This window comes from Thalia democratica, chromosome 7 (assembly GCF_965202585.1).
Source record: "Thalia democratica chromosome 7, ktThaDemo2.hap1.1, whole genome shotgun sequence".
Lineage (NCBI taxonomy): Eukaryota > Metazoa > Chordata > Thaliacea > Salpida > Salpidae > Thalia > Thalia democratica.
The window spans coordinates 52,784,435-52,807,068 of NC_139171.1; the positions used below are offsets into that span (position 1 = coordinate 52,784,435).

General features: G+C 31.4%; 2 protein-coding genes across 2 annotated transcripts in view; both read right to left on the reverse strand.

Moving 5' to 3' along the window:
• The window catches only part of LOC145840655 (DNA-directed RNA polymerase III subunit RPC2-like), a 32,917-nt gene extending 15,087 nt beyond the window's left edge, over positions 1–17,830 (reverse strand). Inside the window, exons 1-19 of the mRNA XM_082947976.1 lie at positions 17,795–17,830; positions 16,479–16,653; positions 16,210–16,375; positions 15,243–15,366; positions 12,675–12,869; positions 12,150–12,254; positions 10,935–11,028; positions 10,168–10,271; positions 8,929–9,039; positions 8,278–8,439; positions 7,834–7,932; positions 7,528–7,636; positions 6,912–7,025; positions 6,316–6,392; positions 5,873–5,991; positions 4,555–4,734; positions 4,033–4,160; positions 2,926–2,990; positions 2,304–2,448 (exon numbers count right to left, since the gene is read on the reverse strand). Coding sequence (XP_082804102.1) covers positions 2,304–2,448; positions 2,926–2,990; positions 4,033–4,160; positions 4,555–4,734; positions 5,873–5,991; positions 6,316–6,392; positions 6,912–7,025; positions 7,528–7,636; positions 7,834–7,932; positions 8,278–8,439; positions 8,929–9,039; positions 10,168–10,271; positions 10,935–11,028; positions 12,150–12,254; positions 12,675–12,869; positions 15,243–15,366; positions 16,210–16,375; positions 16,479–16,653; positions 17,795–17,830 — 2,308 coding nt within the window. The remainder of the gene's footprint in view (positions 1–2,303; positions 2,449–2,925; positions 2,991–4,032; positions 4,161–4,554; positions 4,735–5,872; positions 5,992–6,315; positions 6,393–6,911; positions 7,026–7,527; positions 7,637–7,833; positions 7,933–8,277; positions 8,440–8,928; positions 9,040–10,167; positions 10,272–10,934; positions 11,029–12,149; positions 12,255–12,674; positions 12,870–15,242; positions 15,367–16,209; positions 16,376–16,478; positions 16,654–17,794) is intronic.
• Positions 17,831–19,255: 1,425 nt separating this feature from the next.
• LOC145840630 (small ribosomal subunit protein bS18m-like) lies at positions 19,256–20,282 on the reverse strand. Its single transcript, XM_082947947.1, has one exon. It carries the CDS (start codon positions 20,269–20,271, stop codon positions 19,813–19,815), a length of 459 nt encoding a protein of 152 aa, XP_082804073.1. The 5' UTR covers positions 20,272–20,282; the 3' UTR covers positions 19,256–19,812.
• Between the last annotated feature and the right edge of the window lie 2,352 nt (positions 20,283–22,634).

The window sequence follows — 22,634 nt, forward strand, 5'->3', positions numbered from 1 at the left end:
TGTAAAATAAAACATAAATATTTTTTTATCAACCCAATTTATACTTTTGTCAACGGAGAATTGCTTCATGAAAAATATTTTGATAATACAAACGAACGCACTTATTTCAAAAATCTGGGAAAACAAGCGCGTCCGTTGGGCTTCAAAGTATTTATGCAGCACACAAAAAAAAAAAAAAAACGTTTAACTTTCACATCCCGGTCAACAGAAAATCTGTTGGTGACGGAATATAAATACACTTATATACATTTATAACTATTTATAGCCTATATAAAAATCAAAACTGAAATTATGTAGTTAATTAAATACTATGTATTATAACAGTTATGTATATACATATATATGTAACTAATGTATATGCCATGAGCCGTATCTTAGATGTAACTTTAGATCTTCAAAATGAAAGCCACAAGCCGTATAGAAAACCAATACGGTCTATGTGAATAGCAAGTTAAACCATTCAGAGCATGTATTAAAACACATACCGGTCGCAGTGAATAAACCGCCTCCAGAAGATTTCTAGCAGTCAAATATTTTTAAGGAAACAACCCAACAATACCAGGAAGCTATAAGAGAAAGTGGGTACGGTTACGAGTTAGCCTATAGCCACAAAAGCGAGAAGAGTAAGAACAAGAAAAGAAGGAGAAGAAATATTTTATATTTCAACGCTCCATTCTGCAAAAGTGTGGCAACACGGGTTAGGAAGCGCTTCCTAGAAATTGTATAAAAATAACTTTTCTTAAAACCATCCATATTGTAAAGTTTTTAACAGGAAGACACTAAAAGTGTCCTACTCCTGCATGCCAAGCATGAAACAACTTATAATGGCACACAATCAAAAGATGTTAGACACGCAGGACAAAGAGAGGCGAATGTGTAACTGCAAAAAACAAGAACGCACGGTAAATAAAGTTGCCTAATGGAAAATATTATATATAAAGCGACAGTTATAAATAAAACCAAACCAAGTTTTATGTTGGCTCGACTGGACTATCGCTCAAGAATCGCTACACAAAGCACAAGTACAGCTTCAAACACGAAAAACATAAAAATACGACTACTTTATCGCAGTACATTTGAAAACTTAAAAATAACGAAGTTAATTTTAAAATTCAGTGGGAAATATTAACAAGAACGAAAAACAAATACAGTTTAAAAAACGGATGTAAATTGTGCAATGCGGAAAAAATAAAAATTTAAAAAATCTGAATCTCTAAACAAAAGAAACAAATTACAAACTGGCTGCATACATTATCGTAAACAATTTATCTAAAAAAAATTGTCTAAAATCAACTAAAATTCTATTATTAAGTAATACCTAATTTTGTATAATTTCATTGCTGTACTTACAAGTTTGCTTTTAATTGAATAAAACTTTGCTGAAGACGCGTATTAAACGCAGAAACAGCTGTCCCAAGCAAAAATTTATTTTGTGTATTTTAGTTCTACATATATATGTATATATTTACATAACAAATACATCTGTCAACATAAAATCTGTTGATGACGGAATATATATACACTCCGTTAATACATTTATATCTATTTATTACCTATATAAAAATCAATACAGAGCCTATATAGTCAATTAAGTGTAATATATTATAACAGTTTTAGATATATATTTACATAACAAATGCATCTGTCAATAAACAATCTGTTTATTACTGAGGCATTCTCGACATAATGTAAATTATTGTTAATAAACAGCGTGTTTTTAGAGTATAATAATTTTTTTATGAATTTAATTTAAACCTTTTACTTTTAAAACTAATTAATATTAAAAGCGATCTAATTATATTCAGACATATAACTATTATTTAATAAAACAAACACCTGTATCAACCGAGAATCTGTTCATGACCGATGCGTCCTCAATATAGTAATTATAGAGTTGTCACTTGTTTTTTAAATTTTCTTTCCAGGTTTTCCGAATTTTCTCAAGATTTTAAAAAGTAGATATTTTTGGGTCTATTTTTAGTTTGAAATTAAGCCTAAGGTAAGAAACTGTGTTGAATAGTAAAAAAACAATGATAAGATTCTATTAAGCTACTTAAAACATTTTTAATAAAAATAATTTTTGATGACGACAATTTTTTTTAATCCATATGATGGATTTTTTGTGTCAAAACGAAGTTTTACTACTTGAAATGTTAAAACTGTTCAAAATTCTAGGTATTTCCAGGTAAAGTGGCAACCCTGTAATTATTATCATTTTCAATTATGGTGTTTATTAATATTAATGATATTAAAAACAAGCAATTAGTTAAGCATGCTACAATATGATATTTTTCAATGAATACCTCTGTCAACGGAGTATCTGTTCATGACGGAGGCGTCTTCTATGTCGTACCCGCTGAAGGACATGACGGCCACGATGGCGTTCTGTCCGGCCGGCATCTCGTCGTACTTCAGCATGTCTATCGTCTTCGTCTTCACCAGCGGTTTCTGTGTTTAAAACAATATGAGTTGGGAACACTTTGAAATTTGAGTAGCCCCGCGCTCGTTTTCCCTGGTTTTCAAAATGTGGTTCATGATATTTAAACATCATCCGTTGAAAATTTGAGTCGGAAACCCTTCGAGCCGTTCCGGGCGTGTTTTAATTATTTTAAAAATATGAAAAAGAAGGTTGGAAAATATTTTTGTTTACAAATGCTTATCGGTTTTCAAAATGTGCCTGTTTTCTGTGAAACACCATTTTGTTAAAATGTAAAAACCGTGCGAGTTGACGCAAACATTTACCAACTTAAGTTGTTTCACCTTCAAACACTAATCACGAGCCCGAAAAGGAGAAATGAACGCTGTTAAAAATTTAGCTGCAGAATTAAGATTTTTTTTAAAGCTACTTTTTCTCCAACAAAGCCGATAAATAATGTACTTATGAAAGCTTGAACGACAAGGGACGAAAATCAAACAAAGTCTTACCTGTGGGTAGGCTAACAAAAACTGTTCCGTGTCGATTCTCTCTTCTTGGTTGAATCCGATAACACCTGGAAAGTTGTTATTTAAAACATAAAAAAACTCAGTTGGAAACACTGTTTTTAAAATTTCGGTTTCAAACTCTGAGCCAATGGACACACTTATTTTCCCAGATTTTTAAAATCTTGGAAGATAAACGCGTCCATTGGCAGAAGTCTTTTAAACAACTATTCCCACGCGCATCTGCAATTTGAAAAGAAACTATTTCCACCACGTTTGTAATCTGAATTCTAAAACTTAACTCTTTTCTTATCAAAAAAAAACATTGTGTATTCAGCGCTTAAAAGGCACATAAAAGCAAATGAATCCAAGTAAAAAACTTAAACCGAAAATTTTTCAAACGTTAACTTTTGCCAAGTTGAACTCAACAAGGAATAAATGCTGAATTGTAACTGAAAGTCTAGTGAAACAAGTTTACCCGATTAAAGGATAAAAGAATTTTTATCGACTTTGGTTGTTGCGTTCTCAGTGATTTTTAAAAGTTTTACTGTGGCCCATTTTTCAATTTTGTCACCAGAAAATAAAATCAGTAATCTATTCATCATCTTAAATATGAAACTTGTTTAAACTAGCTACTAACACTTTAATGAAACACTTGTTGACTTCAAGAAAGTAAACTACATTAAACTACTGATTATAACTCATCAAAATCAAACTCTAATTTTTATTAAATTTAAATAACCCAATAATAGCAAGCTATTCTATATTACTATATAGGGCACTAAAAAGTATAAACTTATTATTTAAATTAAAACAAATTGCAACAGTTATAATATGGATAATAAAAACAAACCTATGGTCTGTTTACCTATAGCACACTGATAAGTATCATTTAATATTTAAATTAAAATAAATTAAAATAGAAAAATATGAAATAAATAATCAAAACCAACCTATTCCTGTATTTAATATTAAGAAAATTTAAAAGTATTGAACAAACAACATAAGTCAAAAACAACCCATTGCTGTTCCCCCATGGCGCTACGATGAGTAAAATTTACTAATTGAAATAAATAAAATTTACAAAACTATTAAATAAATAATAAAACCAACCCATGGCCTGTTTACCCATGGCGCACTGGTAAGTGTTCCTCGGCGATTGGTTGTGGTCCGGGTAGGGGATCAAGCCTGCCACCGCGCCTAGCATGGTGAACGGGTCTATTTCCAAGTGGGTCGTTTTCCTGTTGAGATTAGTTCTGTTAAAGCAGGTTCCACCTGAAACTTTCTGTTTAATTTAAAATCGCCCCGTCCCAGCGGACGCGCTTACTTCACCAGACTTGTAAAATTAAGCGCGTCCGCTGGGCAGAAAACTGTAAAATAATGATGCATCTCAAAAAACAAACACGAAACCCGTTATGGTGCTTTTCTTGTTATGATGGGTTTTGAAATGACATTTTTGCAGGTTTATTTTGTCATAATTCTTTTTAAAATCAAACAAATAAAACACGAACCCGACTTTTTATAAAAATATACTGAAAACCTTTTACTAAAGCATTAAAAGAGCAATAAAAGAACCCAAAATATATCAAAGCTTATAAGTTTTTCATTAAACACATTTCGTTAGAGCAATTAAACCCTTTTAATATTTCCCTCCTGTAGAAGCTGGCCAGCACGTCGTTTTCCTCGTTTACGTCCAGAAACTCGATCAGCCCGAGCTCGACGAAGTCGTCGAACGACCTCAGGCCCGCCTTCAGCTCCAAGATGTGCTTCCCGGTCAGCCTCGGCTCACCGTCCTTGTCCACTATGATGTACGGCCTGTTGAAATTCTGATGTTAATTGATTTTTGTTAAAAAATATTCAAGGTTCACTTTGTTTTTGCTTGAGCTACCCCGTGCCAAAATTATTGTAAATTGACGCAAAATATTTTGTTATAAAATTTTATTTGAAAAAATATTCAAGGCCCATATTCGTTTTTTGTTGTTGTATGAGCTTTCCCGTGCCAAAATTATTAAAAATCAACGCTAAAAAATCAACTTTGATTCAATATTTTATTAACGGACTGTTGAGTTTTGTTATTGTCTTACATTGTTAAAGCCGCTCTTTCAACCCGACCGTTGGATCGTTTGACCCCTGAAAAAATACGCACAAACAAAAATTGTTCAACCGCGAAAACGTAGGCTTTCTTGTTTTCCGGATTCTGAAATCTGTGGGAAACGTCGGATCGGCAGCTCTTTAAAAACAGCGATTTTAGCATGACTTAAAAGCTTAATTTTACCGTAAGAAAAAATACGTTTGAGGATAGATTTGTTTTGAAATATAAAACGAAATAGGCAATAAAAAAAAAAATTAGTGGTCAACTGGCCACAGTAGCCAACCCGTTGGCTTAAGGTAAGGCTTATATATAACTTATATATATTATAATTATTATAATAATAATATATTATGTACAAATCATCAAGTCTGCAGAGACGACTGCGAAAACTGATGCACGGCAAGAATAATAAGTTTAAATTTTTGTTAAATTTTCAACGAAACGCTATCGTGTATAAAAAAATCTCTGTTTACGTAAATTATCCTGTACCAGCGGATGCCTAGATATGCACTTTTTATTTTATACTTTCAAAAGAAAAGCATCATAGGCAGAAGGTCTTAAATACCTTATGTATTATATAAGTAATTAAATAAAAAGTATTTTATCTGCAGAAAATGGGAAATAAGGCACGGGATCTTCGGGTCTAGAAACAAACGATCTTAACATGCTTGAAAAAGCTTGTTTCTAACCGTTGTAAAAAAAATACACTTTGGGATAAACTAGTTTTAAAACAAATAAGATAAAACTTGCAAAAAAAAAAAGAATGTGTGACAGTTTGCTCATCCTCTTGCGTACTAACAATGTATTATGTAACAAATCATAAAACCTGCAGAGGCTAGTCATGAATAAACGTCACCAAACCTGCAGAGACGGCCGGAATCGGAAGCGATGTTGACGGTTTTGGTGGGCTTGGACTTCGAAATGGACACGAACTTGTCTATGTGGCCTCGTCTGCGCAGCTTTCTCAATTGATCGGTCACCTTAATATAATAATAATAATAACTTAATGATGGTTGAAAACAGGTATAAACAGAAAAAGCGGTCACCGTAAAAGAGTTAGAAAGTTGTCACAAATAAAAATCACTGGTGACCTTAAAAATTTTGAAGTAAAATGTAAGTTCCATAAAGATAATAAATACAAGTCGAGTAAAATACTAAAAATAACCTAACTTCTGTGAAATAAAACAAATAGAACAAACAACCTAAAATGGTTAAAAATGTATCAGTTCTATTGAATAAATAAACAAAAACGAAGTAAACTACAAAAAAAGCTAATATCCGTAAAAATAAATAAAACAACTTACCCCGTTTGGGTCGTCGGTCAGTCCTATGGGTTCCCCGTTGACCGCCACCACGAAATTTTCCGGCAGGTGCATCAGACCTGCAAAATTATTTTATGTTTAAAAAAAGGAGTTGGAAACACTGTTTTTAAATTTCGGTTGGAAACCCTGAGCCAATGGACGCTCTTATTTTCCCAAATTTTTAAAATCTGGGAAAATAAGTTGGCAGAAGGTTTTAAAACAATGATGCACCTCAAAAAGTGTAAAATGCAAACTTCAGGTAGTTATTTATTGGCAGCTCGTTCTCGACTTATTTTTGCAAGCTTTTGTTTCCACGTGATACTTGAACCTAGCTTTACTTCAACTTTAAAATTATGAAAGCTGATAAAAACTGAAATAGAACACAACATTCCAACTCTTTAACATCATTCACATAAAAATTTATTACAGTTATTCAATCAAGCCTAAATAACGAGACACTTAAAAATAAAACTTGCTGCAATTATAATGTTTTTCCAAACTTATAGTTATATTCTAATTTTTCAGTTACAATGTATTAGTATAACAGATTAATTTACAACGAACGTGCATAATCGCATAAAGTAACAATCAAAACAAACTTTTAACGCTGAAAAGGTCTCTCACTCCCAGCAGACCGAAGAGAATTGAAACGATCGATTTGATTTCGCTCTCGACAGTTATGTGAGCCAACAGCGCCAAGTTTTTCACCAAACCTGCAAATTATTATTATTTATTTCGTATTTCAGTTACTGTTATCTTTTTTCACCTAATTAGTATTTTCTTAACCCTTGTCAAAACATTTTTTATTTCAAAAACCTGAGAAGACGGGTACGTCAACTGGCAACATACTAATAAAAGTAAAAAGTTCTGACCACAAAGGTACTTGACTTGTTACCACTTTGCATGACTTTAAATAATATAAAAAATAACAGTGGCTTTCAGTAGTATCCTAAGTACAAGCACCTCGTGTGAGTCAACAGGCAGATGATAAAACACTTTCAACAGCAACTGAGCTAATTTAAAAACAAAACACCAAAAAAAAAAATAGTCCGACGAACAAAACAAAAAAATAATAAAAACTAAAAAAATAGATATGTATATAAATAAACAAAAAAGGCACTCACCACAAGAGGCACCCTCGGGGGTGTCCGAGGGGCAGAGCATGCCGTACTTATTAATAAGCTAAATAATCAAAAATAAGAAAAAGACACTCACCGCAAGAGGCGCCCTCGGGGGTGTCCGAGGGGCAGAGCATGCCGTACTGGCTTCCGTGCAGCGACCTGGGCCCCGACGTCTTCCTCGTCTTTTCGAACTGCGAGTTCACCTGAAACAGCAACAAGTTGAACGACAATAACAGATGTGAATAGAAAAACGATCACCATAATACTGTAAAATAAATCACTGGCAACCTTGAATTTTTTTTTTTAACAACAAGTTGAATGACAGTTGGAAATAAGCACAAATAAGAAAGTGTCACTTTAAAATGTACACAAGTTTAATTGAGAAAAAAATGCTAGTAACCTTGCACATGGCTCCCACGGCTGATATGTAGCTGTACCTGGTGATTCCCTGGGTCACTCCCTTCTTCTCCATGTTGAAACGCTTGATGGACCACTTGCCCTGTTCGTGAAAATAAATTTTGTTTTGATGGTGGGGATTTTTGAAATGTTTAATTTTGTTGAAACTAGAACTGCCCTGTTGGTTAAGGTTTAAACGTTGGGGGTTTTTGGAATGTTGTTTTTTGAAAAATTGAGTTTGAAGCCCTGGGCCAATGCACGCGCTAATTTTCCCAGATTTTTAAAACCTCGGAGAATGAAAACACCCATTGGCGGAAGGCGTTTAATGAAAATGTACAAAACTCAACGAATCAAAAAACAAACAGTGGAAATCAAGTTGGTGAGTTTCAATGTTTAAAAAACCAAAAATATATTTAGAAACACAAGTGGTGACAAAATCAAAACAAACGGTGGAAATGGCGTTGGTCAGCCCCAACGTGATGCTCCTGTTGTTCATGTAGTTGGTGACGTCGAAGGATTTAGCGGATTTTTTGTTTATCAGCTTGTCGGCGTACTTGACCAGTTCGTCGTTGAAGCGCTTGAACAAGTCCTCAAACTGTATCGCCACCATCTGTGATGCGATGTTAAAGTTAGCTTTCACCCTCAAATCTAGTTTTCTGATTTCTCTAATTTAAAACCCCGCGCGCCAATCGATGAAATTATTTTCCCGGATTTTTAAAATCTGGGTGGACAAGTTTATCGATTGGCGGAAGGCTGAAACAAACAAAATCTGTTGGAGAAGTTTGTGGTTTCTTTTAATTAAAAAAAAACTATTTCGTGCAAACGGACGCACTTGTTTTTTTTTCGAATTTTGGAAATCTTGAAAACAAGCGAGTCCAGGGTACAATTCGTTGTTGTTTTTTTCAATCAACAATACAAATTATTCAAAGCTGTTCGAAAACAAGTAGTTTTTTACGTTTCAACTTCTATATAAGCCGACTTCTTAGGCCCGTTGGCCAAACGCTCTTATTTGAAAACTTTTAAATCCAAACAACTTTTATCAAGTTTTCACAAAATTGCTATTTTTTTTCATTAAAAAAAAACACCAAACAAAACTCACGTGACCGGCCAGTTCCACCCTCTTGTTGCCATAGTAATCGCGGTCGGTGGGTTTGATCATCCCCTCGTCCAATAGCATCATCTGCCGCACCATCATTGCCAGGTACAACCCCTGTTGTGCAAAATTTAAGAAGGTGTAAGTTATGTGAAAAGTAGAACTGTTATCTTGAATATAAAAAAAAAGAAAAATGTATAACTTCTGTTAATATTTTAATCGTTATGTTTGTTGTTGTTAATTAGAAAAACAGTTCAAGTCTATATGATAGATTATTTGAGTCAAATTGAAATTTTACTACTTAACACGTTAAAGTTGTTAAAAACTCCAGGTTTTTGAGCCTAGATTATCAAATTCCAGGTTTTTCCAGGTTTTAAGGTTTTTTGGAAACCCTGAATAACTCAAGTTGCTAAACTATATTTCGTGTATGTTTTATGATGAAACTAATTATTAACTACTTTGTAAATAACTTTTTGGTAAATAAAATTAAATTTTCTTAAAATAAAAATTTTAAATCTTCATTTAAAACCAGTTTAAACTGACATTAATTGTTTTGCTCACTACTACTTTTTTGATTTTAATTTGAATGAATTGAGTTGTTTCAACTTTTAAATTGATTACCACCTACTACAAGCCCTTATATCAATAAAACTTTTTAATGAAGTAAAATTGTTTCCAAACAGTGCTTTATAAAATATTGTTCATCAAAATCAGTAATTAGGGTTACTAATTCCCAGTGCTAGGGGCCTTTGAAAATCATTAGTTTAAAAAAGTTTGCAATGCATCAACGCACTTTTGCAACAACTCCTTTTTCGGATGCCTTAACTTGCATACTCTTACATAACAAAAAAATAAACTTTCAAACATTCTGAGTGAAATCTCACCGTGCACCTATATGATAAATTTAATCTAATATAATATTTAATAAACAAATAACTTTCTTAGTGAAATCTCACCTTGGAGTTACTGGTAAATGACAAACTAAATAAATAAAATATTTAATAAACAAATAACTTTCTTAGTGAAATCTCACCTTGGAGTTACTGGTAAGTGACAAACTAAATAAATAAAATATTTAATAAACAAATAACCTTCTTAGTGAAATCCCACCTCGGAACTACTGGTAAGTGACAAACTAAATAAAAAAAATATTTAATAAACAAATATCCTTTTTAGTGAAATCCCACCTCAGAACTACTGGTATGTGATAAACTAATTAAATAAAATATTTAATAAACAAATAACCTTCTTAGTGAAATCCCACCTCGGAGTTACTGGTATGTGGCAAATCAGTTGATCGTGAAGCCATTCCTTGCATTCGTCCATCTTCCGGTCCTTCATCGACTTACCTTTAAATTTACAAACAGTTAACAAATGATCTGTAGAGAACAAAATAATTGGTCTTTTTTCACGCCTTCTACCAGTTGACAAGCTTGTGTTTCCAGATTTTAAAAATATAGAAAAAAATGAGTTATCAACTTGCATAGGGCTCGCGTAAACTCACTTCTTTTGTACATTAACTTACCTATATTTAACTAATTAAACTTAACAAGTGGTAGAAAAAATATTAAAGATAACAATTAAAAATCTCAACTTTTTGATCAGGAAATTAACATCACTCAAACTATTTCAAGATTTAAAACAATGTTTCATACATAAAAAAAAAATCATCAGTTTATAATAAATTATTATTCAAATAGAATATACTAAAAAATTAAAAAGAAAATTGTAAAAAAGAATTTGACTATAGTGTTGCTTTATTTACTTAATGCTCTTTTTGGTGTTTATATGTTTGTATTTAATCAGCTTTAATAATTAGTATTACGATTATTGCTACTGTTACTTTACAAGTTAAAGTTATATTGATTTATAGCTGTGTATCCACTGATGAAAACAGCGTGTAACATACCTGATTTTTTACACTGAGTGTTATTTGCATATTGCTAAAAAATAATTTTGACTTCAAACGTATGTAATGTCAAACAGAAAATATCAACAATCAATTCAATTACCCGCGCCCTTGAACTTGTTCCTGTTGTTGGCGAAGTTCATCATCGACTTCACCCTGGTCGACAGAAACTCCAGCGCCTGCTCCTGAGTCTTGATCTAAAAAAATACTAAAATTATTGTTTACGGATTTTTTATTGCAAGAAGCCAATAGGACCAATTGATGAGATCGTCTTCTCGGATTTTAAAAATCCGGGAATTAAGTTTATCAATTGGCAGAAGGCAAATTTATAAAATGTTCAAGCGAATATTTAATTGTTGATTGGTTGGCAAAAACTCCAACGCCAGTCTTGATCTAAAAAGTTTGGCTGAATTTATTTTTCATGTTTAGAAACTTAGATTTTCTTTACTTTTTATGCGCGAAAAGCCCTGAGCCAATTAACGCAGTAATCTAAGTTCATCAATGAACAGAATACCAACACAATGCTTAATCAATTTGTTGAGATTAATTTTTTTTAGTGTTTACAACCTCTGCACTGATGATGCGAATTATACTTGACTTTGATGTGTGACCACAAGCGCAAAGAATAACTTATCATCCATGAAGTCAAAATACTTGGACAACTATGATAAAACCGTCTACAATTTAGCTTAAATTTATAACAAATGTTAAACTTTGTTTAAAATCTAACATTTAACAAAGCATTAAACCAAACAGACATACGACCAGAAAGAAAGTCATATTTTAAAAGCAGCTTCAACAAGTTAAAGGCATGGGGTGGTAAATCACAAACTGTCTCATTTTGATTAGTTTTAACTAATCTACAAGTTGCTTTTTACAAATTTTTAAAATTCGAAATAACTTTCGAGACATAGCCGGTCAAAGTCGGATACTAAAAAAGGTTCCTTTTTCGCCTTTTTAGTTTGCGCCTCCCGTAAGAAACCCATTGTAGTCTTCAACTTTGACTGGCTATATCTCAAAAGTTATTTTGAATCTTTCAAAGCAACTTGTGGGTTAGTTTAATTTAAACAAAAACAAGATCAAACTGAAAAAATTATTCACCCCATATGCCCTTAACAACGTGCATCTCATATAAAATACAAAATATAAACTTGAGCGTTTGCTAACGAAAGATCCTAGCGAAACAAGTTCACTGGAATATATAATAACAACAAATTATATAGCATCCTTCTTTTATTACACTGATATATGTTTATGTGTGTTAAACGAGCCAACACACTCCAACTGAGCTATGAAAACATCATTCTGTTTCACTCACCTTCAGCCTCATGCATTCGTCCTCGTCCCTGCAGTACCTCTGGCAGATCCTCTCTTCGAACCCGATCATCTGGACCACCTCCTGAAACGCCACGAGTCCCATGGCCTGCAAAAAATATGTTTTTGATAAATTGGCTTCTTTGTTCGGGCGCTTGATTTTAGCAGTTTTGGAAAAGGGGCGCTGGCTGACAGGGTTGTTCGACACAAAAAAATGTTAGAATTGTTCAAATGTTAATTAGGACGCTTAGAAAACTTTGAAAACTATTTCTTGAAAAAAAAAAAATCAATTAAACGGAAGAATTTCTTTGACAAGGTTTCCAAAATGAAGAAAAAAATTATCAGTTGGCATAAGGTATTTACGGTTTGAAGAACTTCAAAACATACATTTTTTTTCTAATGATTAAATGCAGTGTTTCCCAAAAAAAACTACTGTGCGTTCATCAAACAGAAAATTTCTTACAACTTCAGTTTTAAACGTTTGCTGGTAAACAATCTACTTTTGTGACAAATTTAACTGAAATATAACCTTGAAAACGACCGCCACGGGCACGGGTTCCTTCAGCCTGTTCTGCTGCACGTACACCAGACCCTTCTTCTGCACCAGGTTCGTGTTCGTCTTCGTCTCCACCGTGCTCGAGTGCACGAAGCACTTGGCCACGCCCTTCGGGTCGTACTCCACCACCGGCCGGTTCTTCATCGTCTGCTCCGACATCATGATCACCTGAGTTTGATGCATTGTTTTGAAAGCCTTAATTAAACTCGCGTGTTTGCTGAGTCAGCAAAAACTTACGTACCTTTTATCTGCACCCTTAATGTAACCTGCCTTTACCAAACATGTAACAAAAAAGTTTTAATATTCAAAATTAATACACATGAAAAAATATTTCTTTTGCTGACTCAGCAAATATGCTCACTATTAGCAGGTTATCATTTTGTTATAGCTTCGAACGCTACAGACACAAACCTGTTATAGCTTTTAGGCAAACTTTTTGACCGTTCTGAAACTACGAAAATTGTTATTCTTAAAGAGTTACTTTTTAACTCAGCGGATGTAGTCTTTAAACAGCATATGTGTTGAGTTATAATTTTTAAACTTTATTTAACAACTAACCGTTACAATATTTTAAACTATTTTATTTTGCTGACGTACCATATTTAAATTAGTGATGTACCGGACCCACAATTTTGGGTCCGGCCGGACCCGGATCCGGACTTTTTTTTCAAACTAGAATCCGGCCGGAACCGGATCCGGACTTTTTTTTCAAATTAGAATCCGGCCGGAACCGGACCCGGACTTTTTTTTCAAATTAGAGTCCGGCCGGAACCGGATCCGGACTTTTTTTTCAAATTAGAATCCGGCTGGATCCGGATATCAGACAAAAATGGCAATATCCGGCCGGACCCGGATAGTGAGTCCGGTACATAACTAGAATAAACTAGCCTGAGTCAGAATGAGGTTTTTAAAAACTGAAAAAAAAGAACTTTAATCTAATGATAAGTAGAACAGCTAGCCACAAAGTTTACAAACTTAGGTGTTGTTTACAATTAAAAATCTGAAATCAAGTTCTTGAACAAAATACACTAGAAAATTACAAAATATTGAAAACTGGATCAGCTTAAACTCATTCAAAATCTAAAAGAAAACTAGCCTGAGTTTTTATAAAAAACTAAACTAGCCTGAGGCAGTCCAAGATTTTCTAAAATTCCTAAAAATTTTGAAACTAGCAGGGTTGCCACTGTTTAAGTCAATAAAACTAGCTAGAGTGAGTATAAACAAGCCTGAGTCAGAATGAGGTTTTTAAAAACTGAAAAATTACTTTAATCTAATAATCAGTAGAACAGCTAGCAAAGGTTGACAATTTGGTAGTAAAGTTGTGGACTGATTGTGGTACACTTAACTTATTAGTACTACCCATCATAATTAAATCCTACCTTATTTAATTAATATCTAACAAATACTAAATTCTAACTGAGACTACTTTCTATAATCAGACACGACAGTTTTGAGTGATGAATCTTTTATATAAAACACAACAAGAAATACTAGCATATACAAAATTATTAATTACTTTGGTAACACTTTAAAAACTGGAAGCTATTTAAATCTATATCAAAATACATAAAACAAAAAACTAAAAATTAAATAAAATGTTTAGTAAGCAAGAAACTGTAAAATTTTTAATAAACTATAAACCTGGCTTAAATATTTAACAATTAAACACCAGTTGAAATATTCACTTTTAAAACAAAACACTACTTACAATAAGCATTCACAAAAACGTTCAAGATATTTTGTTGCTTCAAGCTACACACCAAATTAACTAACTGCTTACAAATAAACTGCCTGTCATATTCTGATGTTTTGTTGCATAAGTATTTAGTTTGAAACATTTCGTCATATGATTCTCATTGGCTCGTACATATTAACTCTAAATATTCTCTGAGCTCAACTTTAAACAATAAATAATGCAAGTATTCATTCAAAAGTTTTCAATTTTACAACATATGTAAAGAGTTGCATTTCATGAAATGTTTATTTATAGTTTAAATGTAAACAAATGTAAATTAGTCACGTGTACAAAATGAGCCAATCACGGTAGGTGTTTAATTTTAACTGACGAAAATGACTCTTACTAATTTTCACAGGGTTTGTTTTTGAAAAAAATACTTTTCAGTATGCTCTTTTTTACTAACTAGATCCGGGTCCGGCCGGATCTCTGTTAGGATCCGGCCGGACCCGGATCCGGACTTTTTTTTTAAATTAAAATCCGGCCGGAACCGGACCCGGACTTTTTTTTCAAATTAGAATCCGGCCGGAACCGGACCCGGACTTTTTTTTCAAATTAGAATCCGGCCGGAACCGGATCCGGACTTTTTTTTCAAATTAGAGTCCGGCCGGATCCGGATATCAGACATAAATGGCAATATCCGGCCGGACCCGGACCCGGATAGTGAGTCCGGTACATCACTAATTTAAATACAATGCTTATTTTGGCTTCTATGAACTATACAAAAGCTACTTTTAAACACTTGAAACAATTTTGAAAATTAAAATTAATAACTTTAAAGTTTAACATATATTAAACAAATAAACTTTTTCCTGTCCTTTGGTGATGAAGTAGCCGCCAGGATCGTTGGGGCATTCCTTCATGCGGTACATTTGGTGTTCACTCTGCTGGTACAAGTGGCACTTGTCACTTCTTAACATGATTGGCATCCTAGATTATTAGTATTTGTTTTTATATTACAACTGTTATTATACAAGTGACTTTTGTCACTCCTTAACATGATCGACATCCAAGATTATTAGTATTTGTTTTTATATTACAACTGTTATCATAAAAGTAACATTTCTCACTCCTTAACATGACTGGCATTCTATATAATAGTATTTGTTAATAACCATATTATTATTTGTTTTCAAGACTTGTCTTTACTTTTCTTTAATGTGAGAAGCCCTGGGCCACTTGACGATTTTTTTTTAATTCTGGGAAGATGAGTTCACTAGCAGGCCATATAATAAATCAGTAGAAAACAAGACAAATATTAGTATGTTATTATAATTACTGTAATGGTTTTGAGTATTCTCAAGCATGAGAGTGCCGACATTTAAATCTAAAGATTATAACTTTAATTTCAACCATTTCAAATTACCTAATTCAAAAAGTATTTATGTATTGCGTATTTTTTCCACTTACAAAAGTTTTTTAAATGCTTTTCATTAGTTTACAATATTTTTTTGTAAAAAACTGGTTATAATTTTAATATACTATCATTGAAACCTCTTTAATCGTTTTTAAGGCAAAAAGTAACAATCAAAACACACGTAAAACTCCATTCAATGGGGAAAGTCTATAATTATAACCATTTTAATGGTTCTGCGTAATCTCAAGCACATTAAGCGCTGCTGTAAATATTCAAAGCTGAAGATTATAACAGGGTTGCCACTGACTTTTGACAAATTTTCTCCTGGTTTCCAAAATTTCTTCCAGTTTCTAAAAGTACATCGTTTCCAGGTAAAGTGGCAACCCTGTTATTAATAAAACAAACAAAAAACTCACTTTCCAATCGGGAAGTCCTTCTTGAAGCACCTTTCGCTCCCGACCACGTGCTCGAAATCGACCAGTATGTTCCCGCTGTACGTCAGGTCCCTCAGCCGGCACTCCAGAGGGTACAGCGGGACTTGCTTCAACACAGTGCTGTTTGGGTCCTCTTGCGTGGGTTTTTCTGTGAACGATATGTTTCAGTTCGATGTTTAGTAAAAAAAAACTAACAAGCATTGACTTTCAAAAATTGCACTTTATAAAAAACTCTTCAATGCAAATCCCACCGATTCTGATGTTGGTGTAGTGCAGGTACCACCGGGAGTTGTTGCTGCACCTCACCCACTTGTTCGCCTCCACGATCTTCTGGATGTGGTTGTTGACGAAGTCGTTGTACGAGTGGATGTGCTGCCTCTGCAGGCCCCTGTCCCTCAAGTATTCAGGCACCAACAGCCACTGATCCTAAAGTTGAAAAAAATCAGTTGAAATTGAAGTCTTGTGGAAATGAAGAATTGAAATGACGAAGAAAGATTGAGTTGGAAGCCCTGGACCAGTTTTTTAAATCTAAAATAGGCTAAAGTTAATCAATATTTTAATCCCCTGTCGCTCAAATATTCAGGTACTAACAGCCTTATATAACTAACTAACTGATCCTGTGAGAACATATTAGAAAAAAAAAGTTCATCAATTGCCAAAAAATCAAACAAAATAATAATATCTATTCTAAATCATGTCCCTCAGATTTTCCAGTACCAAAAGCCACTAATCATGTATAAAATTTAAAATACTGAACTTGAAAATTAAGTAGAAAAACTTGTGAAATTGGATGAACTTATCTTCAAATATTTTTAAATTCTAAGAACAGAGGTTCATTAATTAGCATGAGGCCCAACCAAATCAACAATTCAATTTGCTGTTCTCTAAATGCTCTGGCACTAGCAGCCACTGGTCCTGCTGGATATATAGAATGAAGTTAAAAAAATGAGTTGAAATCCCTGGTTAAAAGATAATTGAAATATTAGTCTTAAATTGGTGACCCTCAAATACTCTGGTACCAAGAGCAACTGGTCGAATGAAATAAAATATATTGTATAAAGACTAAGAGCCACTGGTCCTGTGTAAAAGTAAACAAAAATTAAAAAAGTGAAGCCATAAGCCTTGGGCCAATTGATGAACATGAATTGAGTTTATTTTTTCAATAATAATGTAAAAATTGTTAGGTCTAATTTATTGTTAAGTACAATTTTAAAACTTTGTTACAAAAGTTATTGCTTAAAACAAAACCACTTTACCATAGAATTTTTTTTAACTACTGTTTAGAAGTAAATAAATTTCTTCTATACAGACAACTCTACTATTGGTATCCTATCAAAATCCTTCCAATTTTTTTTTTATTTATTAATTTATTTAATTTTTTTTTTGCAATTTTTTATATTTATCTTTTATTTATTTTTCACTATCACTGTTACCCCTAACCCTTACCCTCGATCGGTAAGCGGTTCTCGAATTTGACTGGGTGGATTTTGAACGCGGGTGGATTTTGAACATTTTCCCTACTATTAGCTTCTTAGGTTATTAGAAATCAAATTTACAAAAAACTGACCTCTACTTCTGTTTGTTCTTTTTTCACATCCGACATAATGATATACTTAGCTGAAATGAACATTAAAAACGTAAAACCAAGTTAAATACTATTATAAGTACATATTTTTTAATATGTTAAAGGTATTTTAAAGTTTTAAAGCTCAAAAAATTAAGTTAAAAAAATAATACTGGAAAAAAAAAACTTTTAGTTGTAAACTAGTTTTAAACTAAAACTTACAAAATATATGCTTTTATTCTGTTAAGGAAAACGAAATTAACTAACTTCAATTTATTTTTAAGTTAAACTGTATTTATTTTATAAATACTTAGTGCCTAAAAACAATAAACTGAAGAAAATAAGTCTTCTATTACAAAGCTAAATATCAAAGTCTAATAAAAAATAAAATGCCTAATTATATGATGAAAACTTTGAATAAATTATACAACTAGGATCTTAGAACACCAGGGCTGTCATTGTTTTATGCAAAAAAGCTGGGTGACTAGAAACTAGCCTTAATTTATGTAAAGATACTTAAAATTACTTTACTTTTATCTTTAATATACTTACAAGTTTAAAAAACTTTAAAAATGACCTAAAAATGATACAAGTTCTTTAGTAATTTAAACTCAAAACAATTCAAAGACACTAAATACAACTTCAATTTTTGACTTGCAATGTTTATATTATCCAGATAAACAACATTAAATTTGTTTTTATAAACTTCGAAATGTTACACTAATTTAGAGCTAAAGTGAAAGTCAAAACACAACGTTTAATTCAAAATAACATTATAAAGTTAACAATAATAAGTGGTAGAGCAAAAATTGAGAAAAAATAACAAAATGAAATTTATTTGAAAACTGAATCAAATAAATTTCATTCAAGTTATAACAAAAATGACAAGAGTTTTCTAAATATCAATAACATAATTTAGGTGTGCATATAATTACATTATATTCATATAACACATACATTTACTTACTATTACAAAATTAACATTCAAAAACTACTTTATTAGTAACTATTCTAAAATAGTGAAAATATTTGTTGCAATTTTCTGGTCACATAATGTAAACATTTAATTAGACTGTAAATAACTAGTTTAACTTATTTTCAACCTTATCAACTGATTATAATTATTTTCATGCTGTAGTACAGGGTTGGCAGAATTCCAGCAGTAAAGAGTTCTAAATCTTGAATAATCAACATGATTTATGTTTAAATTTAATATGTCTTGTTGAAGTTATTATGAGGCAATTTCTCAAAAAAAACTGGCAACTATTTAGGGGTGTATATCAGGGTTTCCAAACCCACTTTCACAATCACCAATTTTTTTAAATTAATACCCCCATATTAACTCTTGCTATTTTACTTTTTTCCTTTCTTATTACTTATTGTCCCTGATACCAGCCAAAATCGCCCCTAAGTTTGGGAATGAAACTATTTAAAACTAACTTCTTTCATGTTAAAGTTAATTAATTCTGTAAAAAAAATATTTTTATTTAAAAAACTTCAGATATAAAAATTTGCACAACACAAGTGACTAATTGACAGTTAGATTATCAAAGCTAATCACATAGCATTTAAATTTTTATAATTAAATATTATTAATTTACTAATAAAACTTGAAAAAAATATCAGCTTTTTATAATTTAAATGTTTTTATACAAAAACACAAAATATATACTCCTAAAAAAATAAAAAGAACATAATCTAGTATATTACTCTAACTTTCCTAGTAAACTGATTGTTATAGAATTTAGCATCCTGAAAATAGTTTTAGATGCTTAATAAATAACTGTTTTAAAAACAATTAAAATCTTTAAATTCATAAACAATGTTTTAAATAATTAAGACCATACTACAGAAAAACTGCAAAACATAGTCAGTGTAAAATTTACAAAATATTAAAGTACATATTTTCATTAACTTAGTGTTTAAAATAAGCATAAGCTATTGTTCCCAAAAAAAAAGCTAACACTACACGACAAGCATTAACTTTTCACTAAACAATTTTTCTAACAAATATCCAGCCACTAATTCTCCACTTGCTTCAGGCTCTCTTCCCTTCTCGCCTTCTTCCAGTCCCTGCCCAAGTAAGGGTCGTCAAAAAATATGGGCTCCTTCATCAGCAGCGGCAGGAAGCCGGCCAGCTGCGCCCTCTCCACCGCCTTCTCCAGCTCCTGGTACTTCTTGCCGCACAAGTTGACGTTCTCCTTGGGCATCAGCAAGCCGGTGAACGAGGAGGTGAACTGAGACAGGAGCTGGGAGTTCTTGTAGTCAATATGGACGCCGCACAGCGTGCAGATCTGGTTTTCCCTTTTGAAGGGGTTTTCCATTTCAACAGGCTCGTCCTTGTTGATTGTTGGGGTTTTTTCGGACGGTGGGAGGGTTGGATTGCCGTCAATGGCTTTGACAGAGTAGAGCCGCCAACACGCTTGTGCTGGTAGTTTTCTGGCAAGAGATGAGCTTTTTTGCAAGAGTTGCAGCAGCATTTTAGTTATCAATGTCTGAAAATTTAATACTGTGTTTTTAGCTCTAAAAACATTAAAAAAAGTTAAGAAAGTAAAATAAATCCTATTTTCAGATATTACTGTGAAAAAAAACTATTTTATTAGTTAGTAGCTGAGAATATGTATGAAGAACTTTGAGTTTTTTACAACCAAAATATAATAAGTTACATATAATATAATGTTTTTTACCAGTACAACATTTAAGTAGATAAAACAAAAATTAAAAACAAAAAACTTTTTATTTATTAAGGCACAAAATCAAAACTCTGTCATTGTGACTTTATAATATATTCAAAGATTTATAGTTCAACTTACACATTTAGATATATTCAATTTAATTATATGTTTTTTTTTCTAAAAACTCAACATTTTCAATTGAAATTAATAACTATTTTTAAAATCTAGGGATTCTAGTTAAACAATGTAGGAGGTGGAAGTGTTAAATAGAAACCTAAAAACTGGCAAAAAATAGATTAAATAACTTGTTATAGAAAGCATCTATTTATTTATTTATTTAAAATACAGTACTTATGTTTTTTAAAATTTATTATTAATTGTACTTCATAAAACATTAACTAATCAGGGTTGCTACTCTTTGAGTCAAAAACAAACTATACTGATAGACCTCAAACTATCTAGAGTCATCTTGAGATTTAAAAACCTTAAAAAAAGTTTACTTGCCTCTGGGGCAAATACAACATTGTTTATTAGTAGTAAAGAGCTAGCCGCACAGCTAAAAAAACTTAAATAATAACTTGAAAAATCTTGTACAAAACTGGTTATATAGAGTAACAAAATATGTAAATAGGATCAATTAAAGCTATTTTAGATATGAAAAACACTTAAAACTATCTTGAGTTCTTTATCAAAAAGTAGTTGCCTGATTAAAAAAAAAAACTTTAGTATCCTGATTTGTCCTGAGATTTTCAAAACCTTTAAACACCCTGAGCTACCCTAGGTACCATAAGTATGTGGCAGCCCTGATTAATTATTGAAAATAAAAATCTTATATTTTCCATACAATTGAAACTTAAAAATCTTTTAAATCCAAAAAATTAGATACAACTTTTTTGTAAAATGTTAAATTAAAATAAAAAATTATTTATTTTTTTATTATCAAAACTTACTTATATGCTTTTCTAAATAAATAGCCTACATTTTCTTAGTATTAAAAAACTATGACAATAAGTTGTTCAAGAAAGCTTTTAGTAAACATCATAATACTATAATAAAGTTGATAAGATTCAGTTGAACCCATTTAGGTTTTAAAGTAAATTATAGCAAATTATTTTTAATTTAACTTAAGTTAATAGTATACAATTTTTATTTTATAACACTAATTATTTTATTTAACTATATTATTTATTGTTAGAACTTATTAATAATTTTTGCATTTTATTAACAAAATTAAGTTTTCTTCAATTAAATAAAAATTGATTTTTTAAAAATTAACTGCTAAATTGATTAATTTTAAAAGCATTAGGTTTAAGCTTTAAGAAATATAGTTTTACTTTAAAAGCTCGTTAATTTTGCCTAACACTGTTATTTTTATTAACATTACTTTAACAGAGTTACTACTCCTTTGTAAATTAATTAAATAATTTTTTGATGATTTCCACGTACAAGTTTTATTTACCTTATCTAATGCAACTTTAAAATTTGGAAAACAGAATAATAACTTATTTCAGCTAAATATTAAAATGTTTTTATACTTTCACTTAAAATAAAAAAAATGTGTAGCATTTATAGCCATCAAAGTACAAAAATTTGAATTTTAGTTATAACATTTTTTTTATGTTGCTTTAAATTTTATACAATTTCATGAGACAACCTTCTCCTAAAATTTAAGATTATTTTTTTAATTTTCAGTAGGTATCAGCTTTTAACCAGGTTCAAGACAAAAATTAACAACTAGTAAAATAAATATGTATATTAACAATTTTTATATTGCTTATTTCATTTATTAGTTTAAAACACATATTTAAGTAATACCAAGTGTCACATTTTGGAAGCAAACTTTTTTGGCATTGCTTGATATAAACTAAATTCATTTTTAAACACACCTCATAAACTACATAATATAGTTAGCAATTTTAAAATGATAATAAATAGTATTATTATTACTCTGAAACTTCCTGTTAAAATATATATTAATAGTTAAATGTTAATGTGTTTTTACATACACACATCCTAAATAACAATATATGAGCTTTTAGAGACTACTTAGATAATAATAACTAAAAATAACCAGAAGGTAGATATAAGTACTATTTATTTTCATATTAAAATTGCCAAGTAATCTATAAAAACTCATATATTGTTATTTAGGATATTTATATGTAAAG